We start from the raw sequence: 23,147 nt of genomic DNA on the forward strand, positions 1-23,147 counted from the left end.
AAAAACGGTAAATAATTAAATTAATACTATTAAATTCGTTTGTGATTAACAATTATATTAATTAAATATGAATATATCAATAATTTCTCTAATGATATGTAAATTAATTTATTTGTGATTACAGTCAAATATGATCTTTCTTATAATTTTTACAGTTCAAATTATCAGTCCATCTATTAAAATATTAAATGTTAGTACTATTATAAAACATTTATAATCTAATACATTTGCCAACTGAGTTTGGCATCGACATTATTGTTAGTACAGGAGGACGTGGATTCGAACGCGTTAAAACGCGTTTATCCTCCTTTAGGAAGAGTTATGAGTAATTTTAGGTAGTGTATTAAAAAAATAATCTAATACATTTCATAAGGGATATGTTAATCCCCAATTGTATTTTCTGGTCCTTAACAATGAGATACATGCACTAAACAAAATTACGAGACTTATCTGACATCAAAACTCCGTCGATTAATTGGAGTGATATAAATCTCAGTTACATTTTTGAAGAGATCTAACCATATAAATTGTAGGTGCTTTCAATCAAAAAATTTCCTGCCCCGAACAATCGAAATAATACCTTCATAGCAAGATTGAAATATCTCTTGTTATTGCATCACCATATCCAACATTATGGTGGGTCTTGGCCCTGCATTAGACACTCCATAAGCATTTGAATTTGCTCATTTGACAAACCTCGTAGAAACTAACCCACAACATTTTAAAATCTACATAACACATATACATGTACACGTTTTAAAGATAATATTAATGCATAAAACTAATACAAAAACAATATAATTATATTATTGCTAAATCTAATAATTTCTAGCTTTTAAATAATACATTTTATTGACATTAAAACATGCATTTTTATTTGGATATATACAAACTTATATATTGTCAATAATTCAAATGATGCCATTTTTTTATATTTATTCATTAAATGTAAGCCCTCATTATTTTTATCAAGATAGACTTTTTTTTTTTTTGGCAATACAATAAAAAACTAAGACAAAACAATATTAGAATTATTCCGATCTTCCATCAGCAAACTCAACATTAAAATTGAGACCGTTTCAAATATTCGCATATTACTAATACTAGCAACTGAAATATGTCATTTATTTAATACATAAGAAAGACATTATTAATTTAAACATAAACCTCATGATTCCACACTAACGAAAACTAAAAATATGGTCGAAAATCAAATCTAGGCATGATTTTGGCTACATACCAAATCCAACAATTTCTTGAAATTTTTAGTGGAGCTTCCGTTTGCTCCAACTGATATTTGTGCAAGTGCAACAACTTCCTTCAAATTTTCTCTCATTTTCTTCCCTTTTTCTTGTGCCAAAATTAGATCCAAGCCCCTCATTATTCCATTCTTCGTCAAAACCCCACTCTCAACAATCACACCAATCTCCCATACATCCTCCACCATTCTTCCATTCACCCCGTGATCCCCAAAAAACGGCCTGAAAATCATTGGCACCCCACCTGCTATGCTCTCTACTAGTGAGTTCCAACCGCCATGAGTTATGAACACCCCAACAGCACCATGGGCTAGCACGTCTCTCTGGGGAGCCCATGGAACTACCATACCATTTGCCCTTTCTAGGAACCCATTGGGCAGATGTACCTTTGATTTATCTCTAAGAGACCATATAAAAGGAACCTGGATAGCCTCTACTGCTTCTGCTAGTGCAACAAGTTCATTTGGAGGTGGGGTCACAACTGATCCAAAGCTGATATACACCACGGTTGCAGGTTTTTGCTTGTCGAGCCATGTTAGGCAACCATATGGATCTGGAACGGATGGTGGTGGTGTTGCAAGGATGAACGGTCCAACATTCAGGTATTGCTTGAACTTGGATTTCAAATCAGTTGTCCTATCAGGGTCTAGTTCTTCACAAGAGTTTAGGAAGACTGCGGTTGCCTCTGGTAGAACTTGGCCCATTCGATGCAGCATGCGCGAGAAGAATGATTCCAAGTTTCCAAGGACAATTCCTTCAGGCAAGTCACGGATTCGTACTTTAGACATTCCAGGAATGAAGTTGAGGGTTTCATCTTCTCGCCCAACGATGCCTATATAATTTACATGTACAGACGTGAGTAAATCCATATTTGAAACCAATGTGTATATGTTCATAACATTGTACACAAGCTAGAAGATAAATGGTGGTGCATGTCAGCTTTGAAGTCATTGAAATGAGATATCTATCTATCGGCCAAAGGTAGATTATTTAAGCTATAGATAATATACTAAATTTTCTTCAAAATGTGTCCCTTATTTTGCAGCTTTCCATTTTTTTGACAGATTTTTAAAGTACACTTTGATGGAAAATGCTTAAAGTTGAAACTTAGGTGAGAAAAAAACAAAAAGACAAGGAAGTTACCTCCAACACCAAATTTTTCCCTTATTAAATCAGTATAAACATGGGAAGAGAGGGAGCAAGCCCCTGCAGTCCAAAAAGATACCCAAGGCACACCATTCTCCACCGCTATCTGCTTGGCAAACCAAAAGAAAGCATCAGCAACCAAGCAGCTCACTTTCCTCCCACTCTCTTCCACTGCCAGTTCCATTGCCTTCCTCAAATTCTGGGGTGCAACTTCCATGAACAACTCGATGTCCTCCTGAGGCTTCCCCACGAAAACATAGCCTTCGGGTACTCCATCGTCTACGTTATAAGCTTTAACGTTCGGTGGAGTTGGTTGGGATGTGGAGAAGAAGATAGAGTTGTTGGATTGTGCAGTGCCGAAGAAGGAAAACAAGGTCTTTGGGGACGCCGAGGCTAGCCGGTCGATGATGGCGAGGAGTGGAGCAGCGTGGGTGCCGCGAGGGAATGCGAGAACAGCAACATGGGGATCAACAAGCTGTGACATCACTGCTGCGCGGGAAATGTTGAGCTTGGATGGGTAAGGGCAGGAAAATGGATTATTAAATAGCCATAGGCCCGTCCAGGTTGGTAAGTATGGTGCCGTACACTGATAATTTTGATATACAAGATTGGGGGTTAGCATACGGCAGTGTATTCGTCCACGCCTCTTCAATCAATGATTAGTTGACTAAGAAAGTGGAGTTGGGATTTGATATAGTTCGCTCACCATTGAATTAGTGTGTCATCGAACGATGCACATGCTAACCCCCGTTATCTTTTGTTGTTGGATAGTGCGTCTGCTTTCCGCCATAATTAGGTTCGTTTTTTAAATAAACCAACCCCCACGAACACCAGACTTCAGATAAGAAAATTGGAAGCAAGATTTTAAAAGATAACCAATGTTCATTACCTTCACTAGAAATTGTGAAAGTTAAAAACAAAGACAAAGCAGTGTAGCGTGTAGCCAAACACTTTCAATCAAATCTAAAAAAGAGAAAAAGGTTCTCTGCACAACCCTCTGCCGTTAGTATTTCCTTTTTAAAACCTATAGGATGAATCAACAATACTTGAAAATAAGTCATCTAAAAGAACTTCAGTGCATCCCAACTATCATGATGAATACAAATATCAAGCTGGAGCTAGGAAAGGATTACAATGACCCAGATTGTACTACGTCAAACACCTAAATACTCTACACATCACCGAACCGCCACATATATAGCCCGTGTGCAACCACCATTTTCAACAAAAATAAGCAACCTTGGGAAAAACAATGGGTGAAAATGCTGTATCATATCTGATTACATTCAGGGATACAGGTCATAAAATCAAGGCGCAACCTTAACTCCCAAGTCAAAATTAAACAAATTAGCCTCCATGCCCAAATTAGCCACATCTACGAGTCCAACATCTCATCTTGTATCTCATTTGGGGCAATGAGCCCTGGGATAGAAAGCATCCGTTGTCGCTCTCTTTCCCTTTGTAGGGCAGCCTCTTCTGCATAGAGATCTTTATTGTCCTGCAGAAAGTAGAATCACATGATCAATTCGTTTCATCAAAGCAAACTACATACAGAGATGATAATTGCTCCCATCAAAATGCCAAAATGGAACTTCCAAGTTCAACTAAAACTAACAGTAGATTTAAACCCCACAAATGCTAAGCATGGACCAATTTACATAATCGTTAGCATAGGAGACTTCTCCTTTTTCTTTCAAAGCTTTACCTGAGCTGAAAATTCTTTTGATTGCACAAGGAAGTCCCGTATGTGATTTTTAAAAGTGGACAAATCATTTCTCGAGTCAAATAATCCATTCACAAATTGAGTAACCTGAAACCCACATCATATCAGTGATGCCAACTCAGTAAATAAAACAAAAAAACAATAGATTGGAAGTGAACCGGTCATTGTACCTCAGCAGCAGTCATGTTGGGGAATGATGTACTCAGAAGCTTTATCGTGTATTCACGAACAAACATTCCATTGTTTGGATATGGATATGGAACCGTAGCAGCATCCCACAATGGCTCAGTCAACAAACCACTCTCAACCTGAAAATAATGTCAAAGACTAAGATTAAACTAATGCAAATCAGAGAAATCAAGACACAGCAAAATACTTTACCAGGCAGAACAGGTGCTGCAAAACCAAGACATGCAACTTGAAACCAGGTTTGTGAAATGTGTCTGTCAAGACGGCAAATATTTCTTGCTCAATTGACAAAAAGTATGTTCGGTAGAACTGGTTGCAAAATTCAGAAGCCTAGCAAGGTGCAAAAACCAAACACTCAGAATCTTTATGGAAACACAAGCTATCAACCATGAGAAACCCCTACATTGTCAGACCTGAAAGTTTTTCAGCATCTCCAATAGAAGATTTAGACCAGTTTCTGCAATATTTCTCTCTGTATGCCGGAATGCCCAAATGATTGAATCCATAACAAGCTTTAATTGCTGATGCAGATGCAAGGAAAAAACAGTAGTAATAAACAATGATTGCCATGAAACACTTTCAAACAATCAAAAATAAATGACATTAGATAGTATATTATTGAAACAGAAATTTAAAGACATAGTTCATGTTTTTAATTAAATAAGAGCTACAAGAGATCAGCAAAAAGAAGAAACTCAAGACCAACCTGACTTGATAACCGTATAAGTGCAGCAAAACAATGAGTAGCAATGGCACGAAGCAGTGAAAAGAATTTGAGGCGATGTTCTGGGTAATCTTCAAAATTTTTGGTTATCATCTGCAGGGCATGGCAACAAGAAGTTATAGACAGCTTTTGCCTGTAGCACCACATCCTAAGCTTTAAGGAGCTCATGCAACACCCTCTCAACCCATCCCCCATGAGTAAGATTACTCCTTTCAATAATGCATGCTTAAAATAAATATAAATATAAAGATAAAAGACTCACCTCCAGTGTGCACTGAAAAACAGCTTCAAATAGACGGGGAACATCATCTATCATTGCAACTTTATACCTTCATGCATAAATAACAAAATAAAATATAAGAAATGCAAAGATTTGATACTAAAAATGACAATAAAAATGACAGAACAAAGTATAAAGAGAAGACATTACTTCAACAGGTAACAGTACAATAATGAAACCATTTTCATCCACAAGGGACCAAGAAAGAGATAGCTCTTTCAGCAACAGAAAGGGCAAGATAATGTGCAAAGTCAACAAGGCCTTCACATATCCTCTTAGCTCCGCTTAGAAGAAATATCAACATCTAACATGCATGATTCTTTGGTATAACAAGCACTAGACAACAAATCCATCCTACCCTCGACATTTGAATCACCAACAAGTGCTTTATATATTCAACAAATTGCATTTACACCATAAATATGGAAGCATGTATGCAGTGATCATCATACTTGTTTATTATTGTGGCAAAAAGTGAAAGAACTTCAGATTCTCTAGCATCAGGCAAATTCCTAGCATAGTCACCAAGAACTGGATCCATCATTGGGGGCACAAATTGTTTCCCAATTTGTGGTTGATCTTCTGCCTTGTCCAAAAATGTTTCAATGAGCTTTAGAGTCTCCCTCTTAACAGATCTGCTTCATAAAGCACATTAAATAAACAATTTTTTGGTTGAACCAAACAAACAAAAGCAAGTCCACAAAAATCAATCTCACCGTAGAAGTTTCACATAGGATGTTTTTGATGCATAGGGTCCACCTTCTGCAATACTACTTGATATAAGCTCGCTGTACATTCTGTCCAATTTATTACATCACCATAGATTACCCATATTAGAAAGAAATTATTCCATTTTCAAGCTCAAACTTGCATTCTGAACCACTAAATCAGATACCTGTATACATTGAGCATGTCTAGGAAGATTAAAGAAATCTGAGATAAGAAGTGCGTTCCAAGAGAACTGGCAACACTAGTATTTGTCTGCAGAACGAAAAAACTAAATCTAAGTCTCACTAAATCCCAAGAAGCATTGAATTATAACCACAGAATGTAAAACAGAAATAACAAGTCTGCAAGGAGAGAATAGCACTAATCCACCACCAAAGAATCCAGTCAACAAATACACAGACATAAAGCATTAAATGTCATGACAAATAACAATCTTCCCCTCCATATCAATGACACTTTCAAGAACGACCAACCATTTAAATTTCTACTTTTATTTTGAAAATTGCAATAGAAACAGTAAAGAACAGCACAGTTTATCTTTAAGCAAAAGGCAGACCCTCATTTACAATATGAAAAACTAGTTGCATCATGTACAATAATATTGAACAAAAGATCTGAAGAAAACACTTCATATGCAAATTGACTTACCTGCAATATGTTCAACACAGTTCTTATCACATCCTGGTCTTTAAGGAAGTCAACACTTTGACGTGCCTGCCCAATAATTTCACCCCATTTCTGCATAACAAGCAGCATCATAAGAACGGGCTTCCAGAACAACCTCACCCTAATGTAAGAGAAACCAAAAACCAACTGTTCCTCTATCAGTGACAAACCTGGTTGGGGAGTTCCATCAGTCTCTGCAAGTATTCATCCCTCTTATGGGGATCAGATTCTGCTTGAATCATATGACCAACCTAAAATTTAAAATTAAAAAGGGGAAAATTGAGCGCATCCACCAACATAACAGATACGCAAAGATCAAATAGAAGGCATGGAAAAGTGGCATACTGATTCATAAAATGAATGAATCTGATGAGGCTCTAGATCAGCAACGGTGGTTGCAAGAGCAGATAGAAGTTCAGATACAAATGGTTCATTTTCTCCAACCTGAACTCACAACATACAGTTCATCAATATAACAGGTTTTGACCTCACATATAAATAAGGTTATAGCCATAGACGCAAAATGTTGGAAGTAACTGAACCTGCACAATCACAAATTTTCGCTTGCATTTCTGAACAATCTTCAAGAATGTATCACAGGCCATATCCTGAAGCACCCAAGTTGTTATATTAAGGGGTTATACCATGAAAAAATAGTTACAATCTGGTTTATCATCATAAGAAGCAAAATCATAACATTATGAGATAATAATAAACAAAATTACACATGGAAAAATTCAACCTACATGTACTTTCAGTTGCAACTTGCAAACCATGTTACCAATAACAAAAATAAACTAAATAACCAGCACATCAGCAACATTAACTGTACAAGTGTTGCACCACTGAATTATTTGGTCAAACATTTCACATCAAAATTATTTCATTTTCCCAGTGACTTTACCTGAACTCCTGGATGTGTTTCATGCATGAATTCGAACAACTTATTAACAACAGTTTTAAGGAACTTCCAGTGAGCCCTTAAAAACCTTGGATATTGTCCAACCACATACCTGTAAACAAAACCAACAACACATTAGATTAAGAGTTGAGACAAGAAGTTTAAAAATATATCACTAAGAAGACAACATCGAAGAAGCTACTTCACACTCCCCAAGTCACCAATAAGCACATGTTATGAGTGCCCAAAAATAGCCATGCCATTCATATAAAACCACAGATCAGAATGTGGCATGCTTTTAAATTGTCACTCCAGAGTCCAAAGAAAAGTAAACATAGACCGACCAAAATACTCTTGATATCATATATTCTTACATAATGTTACTAGCAATAACAGCTTTATTGTCTTTCCCTTTAGTGATTTCACACAAATTCAGCAAATCACGAATGACCATCACCAGAAACCTGTTTTCCTGCCATCAACACCAAATATGTTAACTAGCATAGGAAAAAAGCACATAAAGGAAGATGAGATAGCAACTCATGCAAGTATATGCATATGTGTATATATCACATGAGTATGATCAGCTGCCTAACATTTCTTGGTGTAGATTGAAGGATACCTGTTCTTCCATCATGGAACCAGAAATAGATCCTATTGCCCAACATAATGTGTTCAAGTTGTTCCAAGTCCAATCCTCACCACTCAATTGCTTACTTAATTTCTTTAGCATCTGCATTACATAGATAATGAAACAAATCCATATAGACTTTTAGAAGTTAAAAATCTGCCATAAATTTATATGTAGTAAAGAATGAACAACAAAATATAGTTGATGCAAAATGTTCCTAGAGAAAATTTAAAAAATGCAAGCATGAACTACAAAGTGGACTCCATTTTCCCTAGATTGTCAAATTTTAGAGTTGACTTCTTTTTTTGTGACCATTCCTTGCCAAACTCTGGTCATATCATATGCAACTGAATACCTAAATGCCAGACTGCTACAGTTGTTTAGAGAAGAAAAAGGAAAATATCATTTTTCTTAGCAAACACAATGCATCCCAGCCTCAGATAAATTAGGTCAAACCGCAGTAAATAACATCATTTAACTTCTAGAAAAACAGAAAGTTATAAATGTCTCATGGTTCTATACCTGCTTTTCAGTATCCTCATGATCTAAGTGAGACAAATAGATCAATGTCTCCCTCATACTCTGCAACATATAACTGTATTAACAACGGAATTCAAGAGAAAACAACTAATTCAAAAATAATACATACGACTACCAAAACATAAACTTCTAAAACATAAGCTGTTTGAAAAACAAAGCTTTTATGGTTTTGCCCCAAATATTAAGTGTAGCACTAGCATATTGTTCAGAAGATAAAAGAAATTTAAGTTACAGGCATGCAAAATACTTGCATGCCTAATAGACATCATACTTTTTTTTTGCTCAGCACTAGACATCTTACTAGCCGAAATTGAAAAATAATGGAAAGAAGAAAATCACTAAGACCCACATATAAAGAAACCCTTAACCTATCATCAAATCCAGTTAGCCATAAGTAGAAAATATATTTTTAAGCTGGTAAACTGTAAAGGGCTAATGACTCCCAACTGGGAATTAGATTTAGTTATCAAGATTAAGCATCACATTTTTAATATTGGATATTTATCACCTTATACTGAACAAGAACATCATTATCTTTCATCGTCTCTCGAACAATATTGCCATTCTCATCCTCAACTATCAAAACCTCCTCAGGCTTAGCCATACGGCAAATCATGAGCATTCTCAGCTTTGACATTGTACCAGCATAAAGTTGCCTTCGTTGCAGAAGCTGGGCACCAAGGCCATCGACCAGGCCAGGAAGCAAAGGCACCTGCCAGATTCAATTCATGGACAAGAAATGACTGATCATTCCACAGTATCCCAGAAGTGGCAAATCTTGTAGCAATTTAACATTCACAAACTATAAGCAACATCTATTCACAGAAATAATCACAAAAAAGCTACTGTGCTACCTATAGTGAGCAATCCCAATTCTACAACAATTTTCATAGACAAGTAAGAAAGCGTTCCAAATATGTATATAGCACAAAGCTGCAAAAATATGAGCTCAATATGATTTTTTTTCCACATCTTATGATATATGTCATTACCGGATTTGAAGGCAATCACTAAAAGATGCGTACATTTGTTTCCAGTTGGCACCTCTCAGAACCGAGAGAAGTACCAGAGGAAGTTTTTTTTCCCACAAAGGTGGCTAAAACAAAAGTTGCAAGATATGCTGCACATAGAATTGATACCACCTGAGCAGTAATGGAGATTATAGTAGTTTCCTACATTTCAAATCCTTTAAAATGGTTTAAAGCCAACATAAAATATCATGATACCTGCAGTCCCATCATGTTTGCAGTTACAGCAGAATTATCCATGTTATGATTTGCATCAAACAGCTCCAAGACCAAGGAGTTCCAATAGTCCAAGCAAACCTATTTAACAAGATAAGCAACATAATACTTTAAACCCACTTCTGATAGGTTAAAAGGAGTACAAGCAGATGGAACAAATAATTTACAAATATAATAAAGCTATGATACCTTAAAGACCTCTGTATCATCCACATAAGATATGTTGATAAGGTATTCCAGACCCACTAACAATGCAGAAATATTTTCTTGCGCAGTCTCTAGCACCCGAATGTGAAACTGAAAACAAAGAACAATTAGCAATATAATCATCAAAAACACCCAGTGCAACCAAGCTATCAACTGGAAGAACATTTAAGCTTGATCAATACATTTAACAATATGCTTAACCAAAGAAAAAAAAGTAAAAATACAACCACAAAACAAATGTTTAGGACAATACTATTAGTGATTCAGATTATTCTTTCATCAAAAGCATTTAGGAACTCATTAACCACATCAAATTCAGGACTAAACCAAGCCAATTACTCATTAGCCATCTTCCACCTTATTATCAGAAGGAGCTTTCTTAATTTCATAGGCAACATACCTTGTAGAATGAAGTGAAGAATAGTGCCAAATTCTGAATGAATGCCTAGAGCAACAACATAAAAGAAAGAGTTAACATTGAAATTTTTAAGTATCTAAAAATGCATGCCAGATAGGAACAATCTGACTAGAACCATACCTGTTCCTCACTGGTTCCATGTGCATAAGCCTCAGGGATGTCTGTAGTGGGTGGGAGAATAGTCTAAAAACAACCCAAAATGTATTGATTTATTAACAGAGGAAAAAGGGGAAAGAAAGAAAAACAGAATGAAAAAAAAGCAACATAAAATATACATATCAACCCAATAGTACAAAACAAAACAGTGAGCCAAAAGAATGCGCAGATCTGCAAACCAAAGTTCTAACTGCAAATATCAATGAACTTATGAAGTACATTCTAACAAACCTGCAACTGGACCACAAATATATTGTACATCTTAACATATTGCACGTTATAGTAGTCCCCGAAATTTAAGGCAGCAACCTGCAATCATCCACAAATCTAAGAATAAATTTCCAGTCTTAAGGGTAACAACAATACTAATTCATTCCATTTAGGAAAAATATTCATAAAAAATACCTCTGTTAGGCATTGGAGGGTAAGATTCCGGTATGATGGTACAGGGAAAAATTTTAGGAGTGTTTCCAGCTGTAAAACACATAAATACAGCATGCAAGGTGAAACAAAAATTAACAAAATAAATAAAAACCACCTTAAAAGGTTACATGCATAACAAACAGCTAAGTCATTCAAGAAACCAAGAATTATTTACCAAAGTTGATTCAAATATATAGCCCAGAGGAATCCACGAAAGAAATGCATGTAAGGTGGACAGGGTAGCCCGTATAAGCTCTGTTCTTTGCGAAGCTGATAATACGTATAAGCATAACTCATGAATGAGTTGAAACTCACTGTTAAAAACAAACACAACATTTAGCATGATGAATTGCAGAGAGAACAAACAAATATCAAAGACAAAACTAAGTTGGAAGAACAAAACTATCATCAAGGCCTCACATTGCTTGATAGAATATAGCAATGTAAATGATATAATTAATAAAAACATATCTTCAGGTTATAGTTCATTTAACAATTTTTAAACGTAAACTAAAGGTATCTCTCCCCCCATTAGCTAGCTTAGAGGGGACAACTTGGTATTTAATTGATGAGAAGTCATTTTGGTCCTGTTCCTTTTCAGACCAGTTATTTTACTTACTGGTTGAAATAATCTCAGATCTTGTTGCCAATTTACTGTGCAAACCATATCATACGTCAACATGTGAACACAAAATCAAAAGACATTCCCAAACATGCCATGTCTACTTTCCATGCAAATTTTGATCACATATGATTACTGACAACTAAACTTTGAACTCTTCCAGTAAAAAAGGAGTTGAAAACTAATCAATTCAAGAGTAACAGAAATAGAGTACAATCAGAGATCTTACAAATGAACATTTAAGAATGGTAAAGAATGGAACATCTATAAACAGAAACTAAAATGTAAACAGAAATCACAACAATAGACATCCCAAAAAGAATAAAAGCTGAAAATAAGTAAAATAGTTCAACCTATTTAGAGATTGTTTAAGCTCTTTGATCTTTTGTTGAGTCATTTCACCCCTTGAGAAATCAAAAACTTCTTCACTTAGAAGCTGACCAAAGAAAAGCTCATATTACCATCAAAGATTCTGCAACCAGATTACTAAGAATCACTAGATTTCACTACCATCAAAGATTCTTCACTTACTTTCAGTATTGCCATGCAATTTTCGCATATTGTTTCACTAGTTTTTGCTGCTGCAACAAGATCAGGAATGAAGCTTCGCCATCTAGCTGGCCAATCATGTTTTAGAATCTGAAAATGCAATCGACCAAGTATTTTAGACAATAACGACAAAATCTAATGATGTCATTAATTTCCCCTCATGTTAGATTAAAGAAACAATACTTGTGAAACCACTAATGAAAAAAATACTTTTGCCTTTTTGGTGCTATAACTTGTATTGTCCAGTGTAGTCAAGGTGTGCACCTTACGCCTTAGCATTATTCAACAAAAATGCCTCAAACCCTTCCAGGTGAGGCCCATTTGATCAGGCACACCCCTGGTGCACCAAGGTGCCCTTTTGTAAAACAATATTCATAAAAAAAAAAAAGCCCGCCTGATTGAATTTCTCTGTAATTTATTTTATTTTTCACTTGGTTCATTTGATATACCTTTACTAGTAAGAAAGGGGTAATACCGAACTCTATAGTTCTCAATATTTTAGCATTCAACAACAAGAGTTTACCATAAGGAAATCAAGCATGTTGGCCAATAAAAAATTGCATGTTTTGTAGACCACAGTTTAGAGTTTACCATATATCTTTAGCTTTATATATTATATACACACAGACTTGCAAAAACTTATACATATACATTATGCTTTACTTCACACAGGCTAGTGCTTCTGGTGCCTAGAGTGCGCTTTGCGCCTTTGACAACACTGAGGTTGTCATTGCTAAAAAAGGGTGCAATAAAAAATTGGTAAAGATAAAGCTCCAGCTGCAAGTTGCATAATTGTTACTCAATGAACTCTAAAGCAAGGCTGTCCCTTGTATATGAAGTAACTTTTCTTGAAGCATATAAATCATACCTGAACCAATATGATATTCAGCTTGTTGACATACAGCCTTTCTGCTCGAAAGGATGCCTCATTGCTTGACAACTAGCACATGAAAAGTACATGCAGAAATGAATACCCAAAGGAAAGAATATGGACTAAAATGTACAAACCTTTGAGAGGAATTCCTCCTTTACCTGTACAATGACTTCAGAAATGTAATTTTTCATTCCATCTCGCTGCTCAACAGGCAAGGCATTCCATCTATACTTGATGACACCTTCAAGAACCTATATACATGCATGAAATAAAGGTCGCAGAATCATCAGATTGAACTGAGGATCAGTTCTACTTACATTATTTTACAACAGTCATGTTTTTTGCTAGGAAAGGTTCACCCAAAGTAACAATCATCTAGGCAGCTATAAGGTCAAGATTAAATCATGGTTACAAGAACCATACACAATAAAGGAATGTGAACTAGGACTCTCTTGAGCAAGTTTTCCTTGCTAACAATTAAAGATTACAAAGCAAATAGTCATTTCCATTTACCTGCAAGGCAAAAAACTTGGTATTAAGGCTCTTTGTCTGCTGCAAGATGTGCACAACCTGAAGCCACATATCTGGATTATTTTGCAGATCTCGCAAGATCTGATCAGCATGTGCTCTCTGTCAATTGATGTACAATTAAGAGGGAAAAATTCAATAAGAAGTGAAGATGAGACAGGCCAAATATAATTATTGCCTTATGAGGCATGTCGTATATGAAAAAACACAAGATACATTTAAGTGCCAGAAATAAAATAACACCATCTGACAAATTATTCACTTTAATCAGTAGAGCAACCAAATAAAACAAATATGTTTGATCAACAAGGTGAAGCTAGGACTACTTCTGAAATGTAAACTAGCTGAAGACTGAAGGGTTTTTTTCTGAGGTAGATAGACCTGGGATTGTTAATTACCTAAGGGAAACACTGATATTTAACGGTAATTTGCTACAAAGAGAACAGGGTACAAAAATTATACAAAAGTATATATAACTACTGATCTCCTGCTACGTTGACTTCAAAAAGGCCTAATTAAGGCGAGAAAAATATGAAGGACACTTCTTTTCTTTTTACTACTATCGTAATCATTCTATTTGAATGGAAGAAATATAAAATATCAAACCAAAAGGGACAAAACTCAAATGCAAAGGCCAATCTTAAACCTGGAAATTACATTAGCTAAAAAACTTCAACCTTCCTTCATTCCATAATAGCTGAGAAGAAGTCTTAAAAGTTATCTTAAAAACTGAATAAATCAAAATGGGCAAAATTGAAATATAAACGTTTATATCATATGGCACTTCCCAAAAAGGCAAAGGACGGTGCACTAAAAGCCTTAATTAGACCTAACCTCCACCCTCCCGAACCACCACCGCATTTTCGCACATTTATCCACAAAATCAGAAAGAAATATAAAGTTCTAATTTAAAAAATAGATGCATTCAAGTAAAACCTCACTCACATAAAACCCTAGAAATTCAAAATAATATTTCACCCAGCTCGCCCCCTAACATTTCCACGGGACATATCTCCGTTTTGAAGTAAATGCCCAATCATGCTAAACCCCAGGAAAATAAAATCCCCCACACTCTCCCTTTTACTTTCTCCGAAACCAACAGAAAATCACTTTTAACTAAAACCACATTTAGCCGTTTCCCAGTCAAAGAGTCAATAAACGGAAACATAAAATGTAAAAACAAAAAAAGCAAAGGAAAGAAATAATCAAACCTCTTGTTTAGATCCGGTGCCGTAAAAGGCAGCAACGGTGGCGTCAAGCAAGGAAACATCAATCGGCTGACTCAAATCCCTAAGCCTCTCAGCCGCCATATCTAAAAAAGTTCACCTCTCTTATCACACACTTTCCCCCAAAATAATATCCAACACTATATCTCTTCCACTAGAATGTTGGTGAACGAAAACCCTAGATACTGTACCAGCCAAACCCTAAAAAGAGAAGTATGAAAAAGACTAAAAAAAAAAAGGAAAATAGAGGATCTTCTAGAAAGATGGAAGGAGAGGGGAGGGGAGGGTTTTTGAAAAATAAAATTAGAGAAAGAGAAATTTTGTATATAAATATGAGAGAGAGTGATTTTTTTTTTTAAAGAAAAAAAAATAGATAGCTTAAAATTGAAGCAGAACGTAAAGAAAGAGGGGGAGTGAGGCGGACGGAGCTTGGAAGAGAGTTTGAAATCTTTTATTATTTTTGTATTTTCGCTTTTTACCCTTTTTTTTATTTAATTTTCTTATTTTAGTTTCTAGGAAGAGAGATTTTGGGACCCTAAATTTTAGAAAAGCGATATGAAGTGAAGACCGATGAGAACGGCGTCGGATTTTTTTCTTTAGTTGGAAGTTTAATTTTGAGGAAAGATACACATCAACATAATATTTATTTGTACTTGTATGAAATTTTATTTACACCAATTTTAAAATAAATTATATATTATGGTTTTATTTAGAATTAATAAAATAAATTTATAATAATGAGATTTTAATTTAAGGCATTATTATTTTCAAATATTTAACTTTATTATTTCAAATAAATTTTCATTTTATTTTTACATATTTTATTTTTAAATATGTTTTACATAGATTTTTTTTCACTCACAAGTGTGCAATAATCTAATATAATTTATTTTGAAATTATTTTATTAATTATAATTTTATGAAAAAAGCATTTCAAAATTATCAAATATCGATATTGCACAGTACAAAAACAGAACAAGCCCAAACAGCCATGGCCAACAAACGAGACAAGACTAGCCACAAAACAAAGGCCAAAGAGGTCCAAACCTAATGGCCCAAAACTCAAAAGGCACTACCAAGCAGTCACACAAATCATCCTACTACACTTGTAACCCACCATCATTATGGAAAATAAGGCGTATGGATCCCCACTAAAAAGTTTTTATCTGAATTGAGCTTACACTTTTCAAAAATTAAAGATAAAAGGATGCATCTTCAATCACCAACCTAAGGAAAGAGTTGACCCTTTCTCAAATTTAAAAAATAAAAATGTTACTACACAAACAATGGTAGGTACAATCCCTTACCTAGACTATAATTTCCACAGAGTGGAAAAGGATGATAATATTGTTCCCATCCTAATGAGCGGTGAAAAGAGCTTAACCATCTTACATCAATAGAGTAATGCCAAAGACCATTTGATAAAAGGTTCAACCAAGGTTACGTCTCCTTCCTTCCTTAGTAAAACAACACATTAGCCCAAATACATAAAGGGGTCTAGAATTTCTTCCAAAGGCACATTATTTTTGGGTAAACCAATATAAAGTAAACTTCCTAATTTCTAATTAGATTGAAAACACTTTTGAACATTTTATTGTCTTTCTTTCTCTCTTATTTAGTTCCATCATTCACAACTTTGAATTGAGCTTTTTAATTGATTTGTGTAAAGCTTCTAAAATGCTTGCATTTTCCTCGTTCTTTGATTTCAATGAACTAATCATTTTAGATTCTTTTGGAACTATGGGATATTTAAAGCGCGTAGCCGCAAAATGCCAAACTCCAAGCCTTATATCCTCAATGTTGCTATCCAAATTGATCAAAGTTTTGGCATCCATGAACTCATCATCTGCAATTTTGGCTTAGATAAATGTCCTCCCATGCTCTTTTAGACAATTTTCTTGGTCATTGCTTTTGCATCCCAAGTTGCAAACATTAATATCCATGTTAGGCTTAATTAATTCATATTCACTTTCTAACATCTCCTTTCTTACATTGTTAAACCAAGTTAAACTTGTATGAGATTTTCCACAATTAGTAGTTGCACCACTTACCTCATCAACTTACTCCATTAAATTTGAAGGAATATTCATCTTAGTGTTTGTGCACTTTACAAGTTTGTCAACTTATTTTCTAAGTGCATGTGCACAACTCACCCAACTTTTTCTATCAACTTATTGTATGTCGAGGTTAAGGATTCGATCACAAGTTCCATGCTTGTTCATCAGAGTTGTCCCCATCTAATCACCATAGACTTTTTTCGCTTACCCTCTTATATAAGCCCAATAACTCTTAAAACTATGACCTGACCTTCTACATGCATAATAAAAGTTTAGCAACAATTCATATTTAAAAGAAAAATAAAATAAGAACTTTACCTAGGCATCGAAGTTTGAAACCTCCAGGTAAAGGATCATCCACTTTTATAACACCATTTAGACTCAAAACTTCCTTCCAACAAAAATTGTCATTTCTTTCACTTGCTTTAAAGTCACTTGTTGTGGTATTAAAGAAAGTTTTTCCAATATACATTAGATTTTCTCTAGTTCATTGTAGGATTGGGAAATTATTTATCGGCAACTATAATTTTGACATAGCAAGGCCAACATCTTTGAAGCCTCATTTGGTTGGCCATTCCTTTAAGATGAGAGGACAATCCATAACTGACAATAGCATTGCCCCTAGCACGTTCCTTTTATATTTTTCACTTTGGAACATGTGAAGTATGTCTCATATTTTGGACGAAACAGAGTCGACGTTGTGATGAGGAAGAGCCGATGTCTAAACGAAAAAACTAGCATCCTGATGACGCGACGTGTGCGTCTCAACAAGCCAATAAATGACGTCACAACGTGACAACATATTCCTTACTAAATCGGGTTTCTTCTCCTAGTTAAATTATGTTATCTTTTCCCAAACTAACTCTAATTGTTCTAGTGATATTTTTGTAACAACTCGAAGTCAGAGGTGTTAGAAAATGTAGTTCTGGGACCCCATTTTCGTAAAATGGGGTATATTATAGGTGAATGGAATTTTGAGTAAGTAATTTTGCCAAATTAGTAATTAATTATGGTATAGGGACTAAATTGTAAAAGTAGTAAAAGTTTCATTTACCAAAGAAGTGGCTATTAAAAATAAAGGATAAGGATCAAGTTAGCAATTAGACTATGAACATTATTAAGGGTAGTAAATTATGGCTAGCTATGGGATTTATGGAAGGGCTAAAAGGGTAATTTAATAAATAATGGTAAAATGATCTAAACCTTCACAAATTAACTTAGTGGATGGACAGAGAGAGCTCATCTCATTTTCATTCAGCTATGTCGAATTTTGAATAAGAAGAAGAGTGAAAATTGTCCTAGGGTTCTAAGATTTCAAGCTTCAAATTGTTTAGTGCAATTTAGTCATTTGCTTATAATTTTTACACTTTTGAAATCCCAAGAGCTTAATCTAGCTAACTCGTGTGTTATTTTTGAAACTGTTAAAGTTTTAGGTATTAAATTGATAGATTTTAAGCTTAGGAGTCAAAAAGACTAAATTGAAAAGTTATTTGATAGTTTCGTACAATAGGAACTAAAATGCAAAAAATTCAAAATTTGTAATAGAAATGAGAAATAGGAATTCCTAGTTGGACTATAGTGAAAACAAATTGAAAATATGAGTTCCATATTGAAAGTTATGTTAGTCTCAATTTTAAGGACTAAATTGAATAAAATGTAAAAGTTGTATAAATATACAATTGCGTGTGAATTTGATTATGCATTGATGAATTGTTGTGTTTATGTTAATCCATAGCTAACGTCGACCCGAATTCCTCAAAAAAGAAAGGAAAAAACAAAGTCATCGAGGAATAGCTTGGAGTTTACGATTTATGTTTCTATAATTTGAAACTACTTTGATTGTTGTTATTATGAACTATATTGTATGGTAAGATCATAAGGTGAGATGCAAATGATAAAAAGATTTGAATTGAAGTGATTGAGATTACTTGTTATGATAAATGTTGTATATTGAGACAAATGTGAAATTGAATCTATATTGTGATGAATTATACTGCCATATGTGTGAATCAATGATTTAATGATGAGATTATAATATGAATTGATATATTGGCATATAAATGTAATTAAGAAATGGTTACCCTATTAACTGTTCAGGCAAGATCGGATATAATTGGCATGCCATAAGATAGGAAGAGTTCAGGGTTTTTACGACTGCAAGTTGAGGAGCGCTGGGCAAACCTATATTTCAATTATACTGACCAGCACTAGGAGCAACTTACTATTTTCAGATTTATCTGAGAGGCACAAATCAGTGTGATTGGTTGGATCCACGTATCCGTCCGAGTCTGAGTTAGGTTAATAGGGAGTTAAAAATGTAAAAACGGAATAATGAATTGTGAAAAGAATTGGTATGACAATCGACTGTGTTATTGGATATAGAAAATTCGAAATTGAATGAGAGATGTGGCATTATATTGTTGAAATTTCAACTATAGAATAAAATGTATCAGATGTTGTAATATTAGTTAAAAAATTAAGAAATGGCTTGGTATAATATTGAAATGGCATATGCATCTTATGATCTTAAATTATTTTCTTTTGTGTGATTTATATATAATCTAATATTAGGATTATAGAAATATCATTGAGTTCATACTCAGGTGTGGTTTTGTTTTTCGTGCGTAAGTTGGGTTTTGATTGTAAACATCTTTCGACATTAATATCCAGCAGAAATCTCGAACTCAACAAGCATGGTGAATTTCCTTTTGTTAAAGTATATGGCATGTACCTAAGTGTGTCATTTTGGTATTTTGCAGTGTTTTGTGTATGTAAACGGAGATGTTGATAGTTCTTGACTAAGTAATAATGTTATAGTGAATGTGATGTTGATTATGATACATATGGTATGGTAAGTTAGACTTTAGTAGATTGAATGGTATAAGATAAGGTAGTAATGTATAAATATACAAATATGGTAGTAGTAGTTATGCTATGGAATCATAGATTGAATTGAATCATGTTTAATGAGTAATTAGTATATTTAGTGATTCTTGAATATGAATAGGGTAAGCAATAGATGTATGAATGGTGGTAGGAAGTATAAGTTGTAAATTTAGTACAAGTAGTATTGAAAACACCATGATATTGTCTAGTTGAGTTTGGTAATGTTTTTTAATGTGAATTGATATGTTTTGGGTGCATTTGAGGCATACTGGTATATTGTTTCAATATGTATGAATGTTAGAAGTCATGGGCTAGGTCGGGTTGGGTTCGGACCAAGCCTTAACAGGAATTTAGGCCCAAATGACCGATCCATGTTCGGCCCAACCCGAAAAATGGGCCCAAAATTTTTCCCAAGCCCAACCCAACATGGCCCGTATTAATTTTTTTAATAAAATTTTTATTATATAAAATAAATTTAAGAAATATAATATCATTCTATATTAAACTTTTTTTTAAACACTTTGAAAATAACTCAATTCCTTTACTAACTCAATCTTCAAAAATAAATTATTAGAACAACCAACAATTTTCAGTCATGTACCTACCAAAGAAAGAAAATTTTAGTAATCCTACTCACCTCAACCAAAAACTCTTTTCTACAACGTTAATTTCTATTCACGTAAAACAAAATCTATTGGAAATTGAAACCATGCATGAAATATTTTATATGTATTTTGAGAAGATAAAGTTGTATATAAAAATTATTCTGATTTAAAAAAATGCAATCTTAATACTCAGCTAAATTATACAGTTGGATCACATTATGTCAAATACAACAAAGAACAACATATATGTCTAATTCAAACAATTAGATGCCAGTTTTATTTTGATTAAGGAAAACACAACTCAAAAGTATTAACACTTTCCAACTATTACAATAACAATCAATTGTAATTTTCCTAGAGTCGGCCCTCAAACTTTGATCCACAATTTTCTCAATTACGATAAAGTAGACGCAAACAATATTTCCACATGATAATTGAAGCATCTCTTTTCAACCAACCAACCCGCATCGGGATAAAAATGAAAATCCCTTAAAATCTTTAGCATTTTCAACAATTTGACACAAACAATTATTTTTAGCATTAGATTAGTGATTTATCAAATGTGGAACACAATTGTCAACAATCAGAAACTATTTAGAAGCTTCTTTATATGTTTAATATATTTGCTTATTGAAATTCTTTTTATTTGATATGATTAAGGCCTACTTTTACAAAAGAATGAGGTTGCTTTAAACCCAGGAAAAGAAAGTTGAGAGATGCTCCAAACTTCATAATTTGAAAGGAAGAGGGAAAGGGAGATTTCCTACCTGAATTGGGTTTGGGTTCTTAACCCTATTGCAACAGTGAAAGTAGCCGATAGAGGAAGTGATAGAAAGTAGACGACAAAGAAAGCGACAGAAAATAAGAGACATGAATTAGGGATGAGGAAATTTGGGGTGGGTTGATTGAGGAAATTAGGTGTGCGCCTACGACAGAGGAAGCATGAGATGGAGTGGCTGCCGGAGTGGAAACGACTGTCAATGGGTAGTAGTACTAGACAGGTGGAGGTGGTGAGCAGTAAACAGTCAAACACTTAGGGATTTTTGTTTTGGAACTGATTTGGGAATAAGGGGGAGGGGATGGGAGGTAGAATGGTAAACCTAAAAATTAAAGATGATTATAATAATAAAATAATAAGTATATAAATTGAGTCAGGCCAAGCTCAAGCTAAAAAAACTTACTTGAGGCCCGAAATATTTTGAAAATAGGTTTTTTTTCCTAGGCCCATTTTTTAAGCCTTCGGGATTAGTTGGGTGGCCTGGCCCATGATCAAGTCTAATGAATGTGACAAATTGGTATGTGTTTTATTAAGTTTATGCAGGTTTTGAGTAGGTATATTTGTGCAATTAAACATAGATTATGCTTTGAATATGGTTTGGCATGAAGTAAGTCCTAAATTACATATGTTGTGCCACACAATTTAGCCAAACAGTCGTGTGTCACACACGGGCTAGTGGCACAGTCGTGTGCCACTGAAACCTAGGGTGTATTAGAAGCACACTATTTTTTATTGTCATACGGACTAATCACACGCTCGTGTGAATACTGTAGATTTGGTCATTTTAGATTTCATACAGGCCTAGTTTGTTACATGGCCCAACATACAACCATGTAATTTTTGTTGAATATTTACAATTTGACCTACACAGCCATAGTGAGTCACACAGTCTTGGATACATGGTTGTGTAACTCTATTTCTACATGATTACAACTTGTTACACGGCTTGGGCACACTACCGTGTGACCCCCTATTTTGCATAATTGCTTTTTTTTTGTAAAAATTTCAAAATGGTCCTTATTTGATTCCAGGTCAATTCCAGATCTTTCGTAAGCTCAATTTAAACTTGATTTTGTTTGCAAAGCATGATTTGTGTGAATGTATATAGTTATTCAATGTTTCATAGAATTTTTTATTTATGAATTTCGTGTAACTGTTCCGTTAATTTCTATAGCATCCTATAGCTCGAGTTTTATGATCGGATTAGGTAAAGGGTGTTACATTTAGTGGTATCAAAGCTATATGTTTAGCTTATTCTCAAACTAAATCGAGCTTATAATTGAGCTTAGAGATACATGTCAAAGTTAAATCGAGTCTGAGTTGGGATTTGGTTGCTAATATAAAATTTCTTTGTTTTATAGTTAAAGATGGTGAATCCATAAATGGTCCTGATAACGAGATTCTTAGTAGTGTTCATTCCATTGAAAATGATAATAGAGTAGTATCTGAGGTACACAACATAAAATCAGCTTGTGCCAGTCAACCTAGAGTGGAAAGGCATAAGCATAGAGGGTGAAGTGATGAAAACCTACTTCGAGTTATTGTCGAGGCCCTTCAGAGGATGACAATTACTCTAACGGTAGTACATATGCCTGTAACCCATAGAGCACCAATAAATAGCTACGAAAGTATGGTGCCACAGAGTTTATGGAGGTTAAATGGGTCAATCCTTCAGTGGCTGAAATATGGCTAGAAGTAACAAATCGAGTATTACAACAATTAGAATGTACTCCTCAATGATGTGTTACTTGCATCATTTCCTTGTTATAATGTGAGGCTTATACCT

The 23,147-nt window shown here is 34.5% G+C and overlaps 2 protein-coding genes across 3 annotated transcripts; both read right to left on the minus strand.

Annotated features, from left to right (window-relative positions):
* Positions 1-1,101: 1,101 nt before the first annotated feature.
* LOC105787922 (anthocyanidin 3-O-glucosyltransferase UFGT) lies at positions 1,102-2,944 on the minus strand. Its single transcript, XM_012614527.2, has 2 exons — positions 2,403-2,944; positions 1,102-2,091 (listed from the first exon to the last, which is right to left on the minus strand). Exons 1-2 carry the CDS (start codon positions 2,887-2,889, stop codon positions 1,217-1,219), a joined length of 1,362 nt encoding a protein of 453 aa, XP_012469981.2. The 5' UTR covers positions 2,890-2,944; the 3' UTR covers positions 1,102-1,216.
* A 394-nt stretch (positions 2,945-3,338) lies between these two features.
* LOC105787921 (protein EXPORTIN 1A) lies at positions 3,339-15,516 on the minus strand. Of its 2 annotated transcripts, XM_012614525.2 has the most exons (32): positions 15,021-15,505; positions 13,795-13,911; positions 13,440-13,532; positions 13,276-13,347; positions 12,390-12,497; positions 12,212-12,294; positions 11,412-11,550; positions 11,219-11,287; positions 11,045-11,122; positions 10,778-10,840; positions 10,640-10,684; positions 10,222-10,329; positions 10,015-10,113; positions 9,297-9,500; positions 8,771-8,830; positions 8,240-8,350; positions 7,992-8,089; positions 7,621-7,729; positions 7,259-7,324; positions 7,062-7,160; positions 6,887-6,967; positions 6,699-6,788; positions 6,217-6,302; positions 6,038-6,118; positions 5,774-5,956; positions 5,304-5,370; positions 5,024-5,134; positions 4,731-4,838; positions 4,510-4,647; positions 4,299-4,436; positions 4,111-4,215; positions 3,339-3,903 (listed from the first exon to the last, which is right to left on the minus strand). In XM_012614525.2, the coding sequence occupies exons 1-32, from the start codon at positions 15,117-15,119 to the stop codon at positions 3,781-3,783; spliced, it is 3,231 nt and encodes a 1,076-aa protein (XP_012469979.1). In that variant the 5' UTR covers positions 15,120-15,505; the 3' UTR covers positions 3,339-3,780. The 2 variants fall into 2 exon arrangements, with proteins under 2 accessions (XP_012469979.1, XP_012469980.1); XM_012614526.2 differs by lacking the exons at positions 3,339-3,903; positions 4,111-4,215 and having other exon boundaries at positions 4,306-4,455; positions 15,021-15,516.
* Positions 15,517-23,147: the final 7,631 nt, after the last annotated feature.

Source organism: Gossypium raimondii, chromosome 2 (assembly GCF_025698545.1).
Source record: "Gossypium raimondii isolate GPD5lz chromosome 2, ASM2569854v1, whole genome shotgun sequence".
Lineage (NCBI taxonomy): Eukaryota > Viridiplantae > Streptophyta > Magnoliopsida > Malvales > Malvaceae > Gossypium > Gossypium raimondii.

What these genes read in the sequence shown, in the direction of transcription:
- LOC105787921 (XM_012614525.2), bottom strand. Translation starts at nt 15,119, where the DNA reads ATGGCGGCTGAGAGGCTTAGGGATTTGAGTCAGCCGATTGATGTTTCC. An exon ending in AAACACATCCAGGAGTTCAG is followed by an intron (nt 7,325 to 7,620) that starts GTAAAGTCACTG and finishes TGGGTGCTTCAG; the next exon opens with GATATGGCCTGTGATACATT. An exon ending in GACATGCTCAATGTATACAG is followed by an intron (nt 6,119 to 6,216) that starts GTATCTGATTTA and finishes TAAATTGGACAG; the next exon opens with AATGTACAGCGAGCTTATAT.
- LOC105787922 (XM_012614527.2), bottom strand. Translation starts at nt 2,889, where the DNA reads ATGTCACAGCTTGTTGATCCCCATGTTGCTGTTCTCGCATTCCCTCGC. An exon ending in GGAAAAATTTGGTGTTGGAG is followed by an intron (nt 2,092 to 2,402) that starts GTAACTTCCTTG and finishes TAAATTATATAG; the next exon opens with GCATCGTTGGGCGAGAAGAT.